Source organism: Anguilla rostrata, chromosome 13 (assembly GCF_018555375.3).
Source record: "Anguilla rostrata isolate EN2019 chromosome 13, ASM1855537v3, whole genome shotgun sequence".
Lineage (NCBI taxonomy): Eukaryota > Metazoa > Chordata > Actinopteri > Anguilliformes > Anguillidae > Anguilla > Anguilla rostrata.
In genome coordinates, this window is record NC_057945.1 from 37,523,198 (window position 1) to 37,535,351 (window position 12,154).

The 12,154-nt window shown below is 46.7% G+C and overlaps 1 protein-coding gene across 3 annotated transcripts in view; it reads right to left on the reverse strand.

The window, feature by feature from the left end:
* Positions 1–5,137: 5,137 nt before the first annotated feature.
* Positions 5,138–12,154, reverse strand: part of LOC135237462 (hematopoietic progenitor cell antigen CD34-like) — a 31,637-nt gene continuing 24,620 nt past the window's right edge. Inside the window, exons 7-8 of one of the 3 annotated variants that reach the window (XM_064304618.1) lie at positions 10,576–10,728; positions 5,138–9,506 (exon numbers count right to left, since the gene is read on the reverse strand). In XM_064304618.1, the coding sequence (XP_064160688.1) occupies positions 9,321–9,506; positions 10,576–10,728 (339 nt within the window). In that variant the 3' untranslated portion in view covers positions 5,138–9,320. Of the gene's footprint in view, positions 9,507–10,560; positions 10,729–12,154 lie in introns of all 3 variants that reach the window. The other 2 variants (XM_064304617.1, XM_064304619.1) reach the window with 2 other exon arrangements.

Sequence of the window (12,154 nt, forward strand, 5' to 3'; positions counted from 1 at the left end):
CAACCAGCACCTCCAGGGGTGCATTCCAATCGTTTATATTTTTAACTTCCTGCTTTCTTTCCTTGCGTCCTTTCCTGGTACGGAAGGCCAAATGGGTCAAAAAACATGTGAAACTGACGTCCGGGGCTCATTCCGCATGCTTATTTTATTCGTCCTTGTGTCCTAGGTTCTTGACTGTCCCGGAAGTCGATCAAGGCTCGCCATCTTCATGGACATTCCAATCTGTTAAAGGCTCCTTGAAGGAGCTAGAAGCTAGGAGGCTCCCGAAGGATGCTTGAGCAAGGGCACATGAGTACATCCTTTGCGGAAGTATTTTTTCGGAACTTGTGACTCATGAATGATTGACCTGTTGATCCACCTCTCCCCATTTGCCGTGTCTGTAATAGACTGACGCTTGGAAGTGCAAGGATGTTCAGTTCACCTAATACACGTTTCCTCTGTTTCTCCATCCTTGTGTTCTTTCCTTTTTATTTCCGATGAGTGGAGCTAGGAACAAGGAAAGGAAGCAGGTAAAAATAAGCATTTGGAATGAGCCCACATTGACATTGTGTGATTACAGACGTCAGTTTCACATATTTTTGACCCGTGTGGCCTTCCATAGTAGGAAAGGATGCAAGGAAAGGAAGCAGTCGATTGGAATGGACCTAAGCTGTTGAATGAAGTGTGCTTTGTTGGGGTTGGAGTGAAAGCCAACAGGATGATAGATCTCCAGCAACAGGGTTGGGCAGCCCTGCTGTAGATTCTGAAACTGGCCCACTGATCCATCCTCATCCTCAGCTGCAGTAGTTATGACATAAAAACAGAAAGAAAATGTGCATCGTGCTCCCGGGACAAAGGAAAATCACCCGTCGTGGACTGCTCCTTGTCTTACATAACAGCTGCTAGCAGGTACAGTAAGTGTCATGCCAATAGCCAGCCCAGACGCACGGCATTATGTAACATTATATAACAAAGAGATATTTTGGCACCCTCTGGGAAAGCTTTATACTGCATGTGGAAGAGCCACAAGTGCGCTAGCAGGATACCCAGGCCTGATCCCAAGAGTCAGCAGGTTCAGCGCTGGCCTTACACATCCATCCATTATCTAACCCCCACGTCCTGCTCAGGGTCGCGGGGGGTGCTGGAACCTATCCCAGCGTGCATTGGGTGAGAGGCAGGAATACACCCCCGGACAGGTCACCAGTCTACCCTGAACAGTTCGCCAGTCCATCAAAGGATACACACACACACTCACTCACTCACTCACTCACTCACTCACTCACTCACTCACTCACTCACTCACTCACTCACTCACTCACTCACTCACTCACTCACTCACTCACTCACTCACTCACTCACTCACTCACTCACACACACACACACACTCACTCACTCACTCACTCACTCACTCACTCACACGCACGCACAAACACACTCACTCACTCACTCACTCACTCACTCACTCACTCACTCACTCAATCACTCACACCATTCACTCACACACTCATACCTAGGGGCAATTTAGGTTATTCAACAGTCAACCTAACCTGCACATCTTTGGACTGTGGGAGGAAACTGGAGTGCCCGGGGCAAACTCCACAGAGAAAGGCCCCAGCTGGGAACCGAGGTGCTGCCCACTGCACCACCGTGCCACCCTGGCCTTATTCATTAGATTAGAAACGAAACGGAGAAAATAAGGCTCAACTGCAGACTGTCTGCGTTAATTTTGGGGGTATTTACATCCTTATCAGGTGATCCATGTAGGAATTACTTCTTATCGAATACTTACTTACTTCTTACTTCCTAGACGCTTCTATCCAAAGAAATTTACAATAAACAAATGCATACGCATTGCAGTTTACGTAGTCCCCGTGGGATCAGACCCAAAACCGTTGTGTTGTTAGCGCCATGCACTACCGACTGAGCCTCAGGGCTACGTTGCCTCATCCACTGAGCCGTATCCCCCTGAGCAGGAAGGACGAGGGAAGAACCCCACGGCCTTCGCCCGGCGTCCACTGCTACCTGTCAGGTACCGAAAGCTGACAGGTAAGATGTCTCCCGCTACGTGGTAAATGGTAAATGGACTGCATTTATATAGCGCTTTTATCCAAAGCACTTTACAATTGATGCCTTTCATTCACCAGAGCAGTTAGGGGTTAGGTGTCTTGCTCAAAGACACTTCGACACGCCCAGGGTGGGGTTTGAACCGGCAACCCTCCAACTGCCAGACAATTGGTCTTACCTCCTGAGCTACGTCTCCCGCTGCCAGGAGCTCGATCCTTCCTGAGGAAAGGCTACGCAAGACCTCTTCTTGGAGGACCCGAGAGGAACAGGAAACAGGAAGTTGGTAAAGATATCTCCTTGCCCCCAAATATGATGCTCAAGGAGAGCTGAATTATGCAATCCTCTGACCGGGCCTTTTCGCCGTAAGAAGCCGCCATTGGTGCAGAAGAGAGAGCGTGCACATGCAACGAAGCTCACGAAGGCTTACTTTGGTCGTGCAATGGAGCTGTAGCGAAGGCGGTTGTGCAACGAAAGATGTTCTCCATCCTATAACAGATGCGTCGATTGCGTGTGAAGCAAATAAAATAAAACTTTCTCTGTCAGTCTCTGTCACCGGGACTCAGAACCCCACATCCCGCTACAGTAACACTGCACTTTTTTTACTTTAGTCTTTCATAGCTTTTTTAACAGATGCTCACAAAGTGTTTTGTTTTTGTTATAAATTGGCATGTATTGTTTTGTGCTGTGTTCAATGCTTGTCAAACACATGTTTGGAACCATCCAACAGAGTGATGATGATTGGATGATACTGTCCTGCGGGGACAGTATTAAGCTGCTCGTCCAATCAGGAGAGGGGGGGGAGGGGCTTGTGATTTTAGCGCTGGTGTAACCGGACCTCATGGTTTCCTTTGACCTTTCTTGCTGGATGGGGCTCTTTGTACGCCACCCTCCGTACTGCCGCGAGGACATATTTGAGGATCACGGGAGAGGGGAGGAAAGACGACACGCCAGATGTCCTTGCTCCGGTGACGTAGGAAGGCGCCCTTTCTTTGAGGTATGCCGAGATGGAAGGGTGATCGATGATCCCGACGCTTCCTTGGGCCTGGAGGCTGTCACTCAACTCCTCTGCCAATCCCTCACTTCATCGCCGAGCAGTGAATGCAGGAAACCCCGCCCCTCCCCCAACAACAACAATCACACTCACACACACACACACACACACCCCACATCCCACTCTCTAATGCAGGGCAACTCATCCCTGTTCCTGGAGATCTACCGTCCTTTATGTTTTCACTCTAACCATAATTGACACACCTGATTCCTCCAATCAACCTACAGGATGGTAGATCTCTAGCTGTTGAATGAGGTGCGCTTTGTTAGGGTTGGAGTGAAAACCCACAGGCGGTGGAGATCTCAGGTGAAGGGAGTGCTTTGTTGGGAATCTGGAGTGTAATCCCTTACAAGTGGACAGTAGACCTGCTGCTGATGCAGGACCTTGTTAAGTGTTGATTTAAACCTCAGCCCAGTAGGTTCTAGGCTGTCCGAAATGATGAGGTTTGTCAGGGTTGGTAAGTGAAAACCTCCGGACACGTAGATTCTCAAGCTGCTGAGGGAGGTGAGCTTTGTTAGGGCTGGAGTGAAAACCCACAGGTCGGTGGTAGATCTCCAGGAACAGGGTTGGGCAGCTCCGCTCTTACGTATAGCACATCTTGCACATCAGTCGTGAATGCGCGCCATTATTTCACCACTCGTGGGCCGCACAGTGCACTGCATGCTCGCAGCAGGCCCCTCCCCTGCCCCCCCCCCTCCCCCAAAAAAAATGCTACACCCCTCCCCAGTTAACCTCCAGCCCTCCATCGTATGGTTTCGCTTAAGGCCGCCCGAACATGATGAGGTTTGCACAGCCAACAGCGAGGCGTTCAAGTGAATATTTCATCTTCCTCCGGGACACTAACCTCCCTCAATACAACAGCACAGCCCATGTGCGCAGTGCTGTGCGCTTGTGTTTTTCCTGATTTTTTTTTCCCCACACAGCTTGTTGTCGTACATTCCTTTTATACTGTAAAGATTTTTTATTTATTTATTTATTTATGTTTTACGAAGTTGTAGGCTCGCCCTTGTCTTTTTGTAGTCTTCCTGGGAAATCGGGTTTCTTTTAGCAGTGCATTGTTTTTTTGCAGTTATTTGCCGCAGTTTAAACTCGACGAGCTTGCGCGCTGCGGCTTTGCTGTAAGTGAGATGTCGCACCGCGTGTGTGAGACCCGTGCGCATCGCAGTGGGCTCGCACGCACATTCCTGGGTGTAACGTGACCAGGGTGTCACGAAATGGCTCCAGATGAGAGAGGGTCGGCGACAGATCGTGTGTGAGCGAGCGAGAGTCAAAGTTAACTCAACAAATATAACGTTAAGGAAACGAACAGCTCGTTAACGCAGAAGGACGCAGATGTCTTCGTCCTTCGTGGCATTATAAATTAAAAGCAGGCTCTTGGTGAATGTGCAAACGCACCCGCGTGTTGGCGATTCGTCGGTTCGTCTGCTTTCTGATCTCCCTTTAAACCCGACACCGCGCTGGACCCTCTGCATCCCGCCAGCCAATCAGGGACGTGCTTAATTGTGAACAGAGTGAATGTGAAGATAGGCCATCTGCAGGGTGTTTACTCTACCACTGTCTGCCAGAGGAAGACAGACCTTTGAGAGATGATGTAATCCCCCCACATAAAAGAGCGGAGTGTTTGTCTAGGAACTAGGGCATTTGCACAGCAACCATAATGTGTGTGTGTGTGTGTGTGTGTCCGCGTGTTTTTTCATGTGCGTGTATGCGTGTGTGAGTGTGTGTGTGCATGCCTGTGAGCATGTGTGTGTCTGCACTTTTGTATGTGTGTGTGTGTGTGTTCACGTGTGTTTGCGTGTGCGAGTATGCATGTCTGTGTATGTGTTTGTGTTCTAGCTGACAGCTGTTATGAGGAGAGGGTTGCAAGCTTGAATCCTGCATGGGCATTGCTGCTGTATCATTAAATGTAACTTCCTTTGTAAATATCCAGCAGTGTAGATGAAGTGAGGGAGTAATGTGTCCATACAGGGTTTTTAACGACTTGTTCCTCAACACAAGTAACTCCTTCACTGATAGAATGACAGAATGAGAGGAATATAGAGATGGTGTTAACTCACAGTTTATGGGGCATAGACCTACTAACACTTTACTTTTTAAATGAGAAGAAGCAATTCTATTTACACATGCAACACCAGCATTCATACAAAACACATCTGTTTCACCCCATCCTGAACATTTGTTTTATCCCCAAGCCAAAACACATTTATTTTACCCCAGACAAACAAGAACGACAACAATGACAACAGCAACAATTCAAACAAAGAAGTCTATGATTTTGATTGACTGCAAGAATAAAATGTTCTGAAATGTTGGGGGAAAAAAATAGAACATGAAAACATAAAAAGTCAATAGTACTCAAATCCAAAGGCAAAAAAGTTTTAAACATTTCCACTAATGTATCTAATTGGATATGTAATCCTGCAGTTGTGGGTTCATTATACAAGACCCCTTTTCCAGTGAAATGTTTTATAGTGAATTATTAATTTTAAAAAAATAATGAAGTTTTAATAGTTCTCAATACATACACTTAATTTCAGATCCTAACCATGAAATATCCATGTATGTCATTTTCAAGAGTTGGGAAACGTGTAATACAATTAAATAGCTGCAGAATACAACTAAAAAAGAAATCAAATTCAAAAGCATCATATAGGTTACACATTATGTCTTTAACTGTCAAAAGTACGACAAACCATCATTCAGTCAAACCAAGCCAAGCTGACAATGATACAAATTTCTGATATTTTGTGCATAGATCACCTTTAACATGAAAAGGAACAGCTCTGCAGAACGTGAGTTTACATCGGACTTCGTCTAAATGAGGTTTCAGCGTAAGGATATGTTTCAAACTGAGTAAGACGGTTTCCATTAAATGATCTCCGAATCTCTTTGTAAGACTTTGTGTTCCATTACAAAGCAAATCTTCTCTCAGGCGAGACTGCGTTGTCTCGTGCTCCTGTGCGTCCAATCAAAGCCCTACTGCGAAATCAAATGGGATACGTTGCCTTCGATGGAGTAGACTGAGCATGCTGGGAAAGACACTATAGCTTATCATAACTGCCCTTTATGTTGCTTTTGGCGGAAACAAACGAATCCATTATAGGCCTGGGTTCAATCGACATTGTCCTTAACCGTTACCTGAAATTAAATTCCAGTGACACAGATTACGCGGAGATTAGCAAATTGTAATTTGGCCGATGCCCAATTTGCCAAACCTAGCGTGTTGTGAAAAGCTACAACATGTGAATTTAAAGATGAATCAAATTTAAGGACACATGCTAATTGAATCTCAGCCATAACCACTAACAAGGAGAGAGCGCCATTTTTGACTGAGCCTTTCATCGGTGGAGTCTTTCCCATCCACACAGAGAGGGCACATGCCCTCGGTTTCTGGAAAAAAAAACTGTACATTTACTTTGAGAAAGGTGCCTGTTTGAATTAAATGTTATTTGCACTTGAATTCAAAATTACGTTTTTTTTTTTTTTTGTCAGACCACGATCAGCCCATCTGAAAGCCAAGTATTGCCAGCGCAATACTGAGCGAGAGGAACAAAGCTAACTTTGGTTAGTCTTTGGTTTTCAGATAATTTCCAGAATTAATTCTTGAATTATTTTGTGTTGATGGAAAGACAGTTCAAGGGATAAGCTTATAACTTTACATATGGGTCTTTGAGAATTAGTATATCACATCACACAGCTATTGTTCCTCAGAACATGGTACATTTTATTGATTTCTTCTTTTTTTTTAAACATCTGTGACAAAACAAAAGTCGCTCTTTTACAGTTAGCTTGCTAGCAGTGGTGACTAGATGATAGCTCATTGTGCCCGTACATGAAGATTAGCCCTTCCCACAGCGCAAACAGTAGACACTGCTTTTTTCTGTTGTCTTCTATATCTACCATAGAAGACCCAAGACAACGCGTAAATTTGACTTGAACGGTGTACTCTGTTGTGCTGCAGTAGCCTGTTACTTAAGCGATGTACCAATCACTGTATTATGAAGCTGAAAGAACAGTTGTTAAAATTAATCATAGCTTAAGTAACATAAGTACCCCTTCTGACTTCTTTTTTTTGATGTGTGATGCTACTGACTTTCATGTAATTTTCCAAAAGAGGTTGGAGAAACAGTGTGGATCCACAGAGCTTATGTACACCTAGAGTCGGAGTTACTAAGACCTTCAGCATGTGTCGAAACCTGGCAGCACACACAAAACTAACATAAACGCAACCGATGATTGGTCCAAAAAAAGATACCATGACCAATCACTGATTATGTTATTGGTTTTTTCATGTGCTGGAAGGTTTTAGCAAAACAACAGGCCCTTAAGACTCCAAAAACCAGACCACTTCCTGTCTCGCCCTGACCCAATATCTCAGATCTGTGGTCTGAGTTCTGCAAGAGAACACAATGATGACTGTTCATAATGCCCTTGCTCTCTGACCCAAAGTCAACAAGAGTGGCTTAGGCTGCGGCCATGTTGTGTGAAATAAGCACGGCTAGCTCAGTCCCGGAAAAAGTAGCAAGACAGTACTAGAGCGTAAAGCTAAATTGAGCAAACCACATTATAAAGGCAAACTGTACAGTAAAATACTGATATCATAAGGGACTATACATACACTGCAAGTGATTACATATAACAGGAATTATCAAACACTCTGAACTAAAAAAGCAAGATTGTGGTCGGCAACTGGTGAGATCGTGGTGTCACATGATTATACGTATTTCTTGTCAGTGGCTGTGTTAGCCAGTTCTGTGACACCCAATTTCAGCAGTAGCCAATTGCGTTGCTGCTTTTAGTTGACTGACGTGCCTAGTCTAGGGGTTCAAACACACTGATCCTGGAGGGTCACGGGGACTGTTCTCACCTTAAGATCAGCAACCAATTTAGACCCAAGAAAGCAGGTGAGGTGTGTTAATTGTTTCATCAACTGCTTTAATTGACCAATCAAGCACCGAGTCATGATGAAAACAAAGCAGACCCTTTGGCCCTCAACGAATAGGGTTTGACAACCCTGTCCTGTGCAGTCAAGTCTTCGCCCCTCTCAGGCCATTGGTTCGTTTTGGTAAAGCTTGCTTACAGTAACAAAGTGGAAAATTGCACCTTTCCTACACTTTCTTACTAGGGTGCCTGAAGCACGATTGGCTGGTGTAGATTACGCATCATTAACCCGTTAAAGTGTAAGATCACAGATATGTGATTAGAATGTTCTTAACTGAACATCCTAATGCTGCTGTAACAATCACTACTGGTAACTGAAGTTACCAGAAGTTCTAGAACACTAACTTTGAAATTAGAAAAAAAAGCATTCCAAAAAACTTACTCTTTAAAGGGTTAAGAGATGGGGTTTCCCCCTCCCTGACCATTCCTCAGATTTGACCTCCCCTCATCCCAAAGTCAACATTAAAAATTTTACAAGATCAATGCCAAATTATGTCACATGAACAAATGACAGATAGACAAATGGCTTAATTACCCACAGAAAAACTTGTAAACAGACTGTTTGTCAACAGCTGGTTGTAAAATTCAATGCAACTACTGACCAAAGTTGCTAAAAGTTGGTCCCTGCAGATGTTGGCCAATGACTTAGGAAACATTTTGAAACTAAATAAAATGTGGGACGTGTAAAACGCGGCCTGGCTTCTCCAGCAGAAACTGGTTTGATTTTCTCCTCTGATGATATAAACAGGGCGGAAGGGTAACTTGGACCGGCAGATTGTGGTTTTTATTTCCTTTTTTTCTCTCTGCAGTTCAGGACAGCTGGGATTTATAGATGGGGCCGGAGTCCTAGCAGCGCTTATCTCCGTACTTTCAATGTTTCGCTCACCATAAACACCACTCCCCAGAGCATCAGCATGCGCAGTCCCATCACATTAAAGGCATTACCACTATCGTTGTCATTACCTTCATCATCATCATCATCATCATCGTCAACATCATCAGCAACATCATCATTATCATCATCATCATCACCATTGTCATCGTCATCATCATCATCATCATCACCATATCATTGGGGTGAGGGGGGGCCGTAATCCTCTGGTTCAGTGCATAAGGCACCCTGTGACAAAATGGCAGTGGGGGACAGGGCCAGGGAGTTTGGGCAGTGTGGGGAGGGGGCGGTGGGGGGGGGGGCAGGCACGGGTGGGGACGGTCACCCCTAGCGACGGGGTCTCTCAGGGCATGGCGGTAGGGGAGATGTCCGTCGCGCTGCGGACGCCGGCTCTCACAGCTCGGTGTCCGCCACGGGGGACTTGGCGGCTGAGTGGCCGTTGGTCGGGGGGGCCTCAGTCTTCACCCCCTCGGGGGACTCCCCGTTGGCGCTGGGCTTGTCCTGGGGTTCCTGTGGGTGGAGGGGGGCCACAGACACCAGAGTGTTTCCCTGGTTCTCCTGATCCACCGGCTCCTCAGCCTGGGTTTACACACACACACACACACACAGACACACAGACACACACACGTACGCACGCACACACGCGCATGCACATACACACACACGCACACGCACGCACACACGTGCATGCATGCACACACACGGTACACATGAGAGGGTAGAAGTAACGTTGTGAAGCCTCCAGTTTATGAAAGGCATAATCCTCTCTTAACAGACGCAAATGTGATTCAGGACCAACCTCAGTTAGGGACATTAAGTTCAAAATTTTTTTTAAATGCAAAGATTGACACCCGCTGGGCCACTGTGGGCTGCATATTGAAGCCACAGATGAAAGGTCCTCCTCTGACTCCACACTGTGAACTCTGTTGTGCGACAATACGGAGGCTGGCGACAGCTTGGCGTTTTGGAAGAGAACCGCACATTTCTGACTGGCGGCGGGCGCTGCGGTTGCAGATAGTTCGACATTCCGATTCGGGGTGCGGATTGGACACGTTCAGCCCCCCGTTGGGTGCCAAACACGTATATATATTTATTTTGTTTTTTAAAGAAAGAGCATGTGTGAAAACAGGGCGGAGCTCCGATGTTATCGCAAGGAGGGTAATGAATCGCAGCGCTCTGACAGAGGAGGAGCCGGGGGCCCCAGCTGCAGGGTCTGTGTTTTTTTGTTTTTGCGAGGCAGCGAGAGATCGCATGGGAGCCATCCTGGCAGGGCCTGGGACGTCCCGGACCCTGCAGCCTGGGTGTGGCCTTGAATTTAAGAGCTTTCTCATGATATCATGACGCCAGCTGGGGCTGAGACACAGGGCTGGAAGTTACCCAGAGGCTTGTGTCACCTTAAAGAACTCCCTTATCCCTAGAAGGTGTGACTGTGACATCACAGACATGAGATTAGAATGTTCTCAACGGAACATAAATTAGGCCCAGGCCTGCGCTACAAATCCGTTTGACGTTTCACGTCGTTTCGCCAAGGATATCGAGCGTCAATCTGCTGCTTGAAAAAGTCCAGAGATATAATCTTTTAAATAAAAAAAAAAGCCCCAGCTCCAGCCCTGGCCCCACCCCCAACAGCGACAAACGGGGCACTTACTAGTTTCGCGCCCTTGGCCTGTTGACTGCGGTGGTTCCTCAGGCAGTAGCCCCCGATGAGCAGGGCGGCTAGCAGCAGCCCCGTCAGCAGCAAGGCTACCAGGACTGTGGGGGGGTGTTCCTCCCTTTGTGGGGACGCCTCCACCACCCCCAGCTGAACGGCACACAGAAGAACAGTTATTAAAGACGGTTGCATAAAAAACATACATACAGTTATATACAGTTATTAATTATCACATCTGCGTTCATGTTTATGGTCATCCCCAGGAGTTAGCGACATCTATGGCTCATAATTCTGGTCTGCCCACCTTCAAATGGCATATGCTGCTAGTTGGTATAATGGCCACTAGAGGGAGTCCACACTGGAATGAGTCACAAGAAAGGGTTGAGGATTTGACATGTCGACTGAAGTTTATGTCGCTTCTGTTTTGATTCCGTTAAATACGAGCTACTAAGTGCTCTTTTGGGGATTTTATGTATGTTAATTATACTTAAATAAAACGTTAGGAAACATCTTTATTGCTGCAAACAAGAATACTTTCCGAAATCTGTTGCAGCAGAGTGTATAGTGCGTTATCCGTACGGAATTTTTAAGTGTTATGTGAGGGGTCGAGTCTATACATGTATTTGTGCTCTTAAGTCCAAATTTTATTTGGTTCTGAACCATTAAAAAATGTACAAATAAACACTCATGCGGAGCTGAAGTATCTGGTCAAACCGTAGTGACGCACAAATAGTCCCCGTTGGGAAATCCAGAAGAACCGGCGCTCTGTTGTTTAATCTGAAGCGCAGCATCATAAGGCAGGACGAGCCAGCAGAACAGGGCGGGCAGGAGAGCAGTGACCCAAATCTCTCCTCAGAGGCCTGGCTGAATAGGGGTGGGACCTGACGTCTCAAAAAAAAAAAAAAGGCCAGAGAACTTTCCGGAGAACGGCTCTGGGGAGCTGTGGGAGGTTCCCGACCCTCTCCCAGGCGTCCCAGCTTTTTCGTTTCAACAGTTACACTGGATATTACACCGCACCAGGATTTACAGCTGCGCGCGGCTGAGTCACAAGCTGACAGGCGCGCGTTTGGGTGTAGCGGGCGGGGGGGGGGGAGGGAGGGGGGGGGGGACGGAAGATCCAAATGCCTTAGGGTGATCACTCAGGGGAGGGGGTTTAAAGGCTGAGGCCCCAGGTTTCAGCCAGCAGCGTATCCGGATGAAATATACGCCTCGCCGCTGAGCCACAGACACAGCTGCGTTAGGTCTGACAGACCCAGCCACCTTCCTTCATAGCGACTCTCAAAACGTGCCCGGTTGTTACAGGGCTCCGTCGAATGCTTGATTTCGATTGGCCGCTTCGGCCATTCTACCATCTGATATTTCTGAATAGCAGACTGCTCCTTGCTATGGGCAGCAGACCGCCGTAGCTTTTTATATCGCTCCACAGAAAGTGGAGTGCGGTTAATTTTCAAATTTGCTATGGTCGCCGTGGTTACAGGAGCCTGCTTAGCCACGTGGAAGCAGCTCTAAACAGAATCAAACAGACTTTTATTTTTTTTAGCGGAAGCTTGCAGGCGAGTAAAATCACTTTGAATCA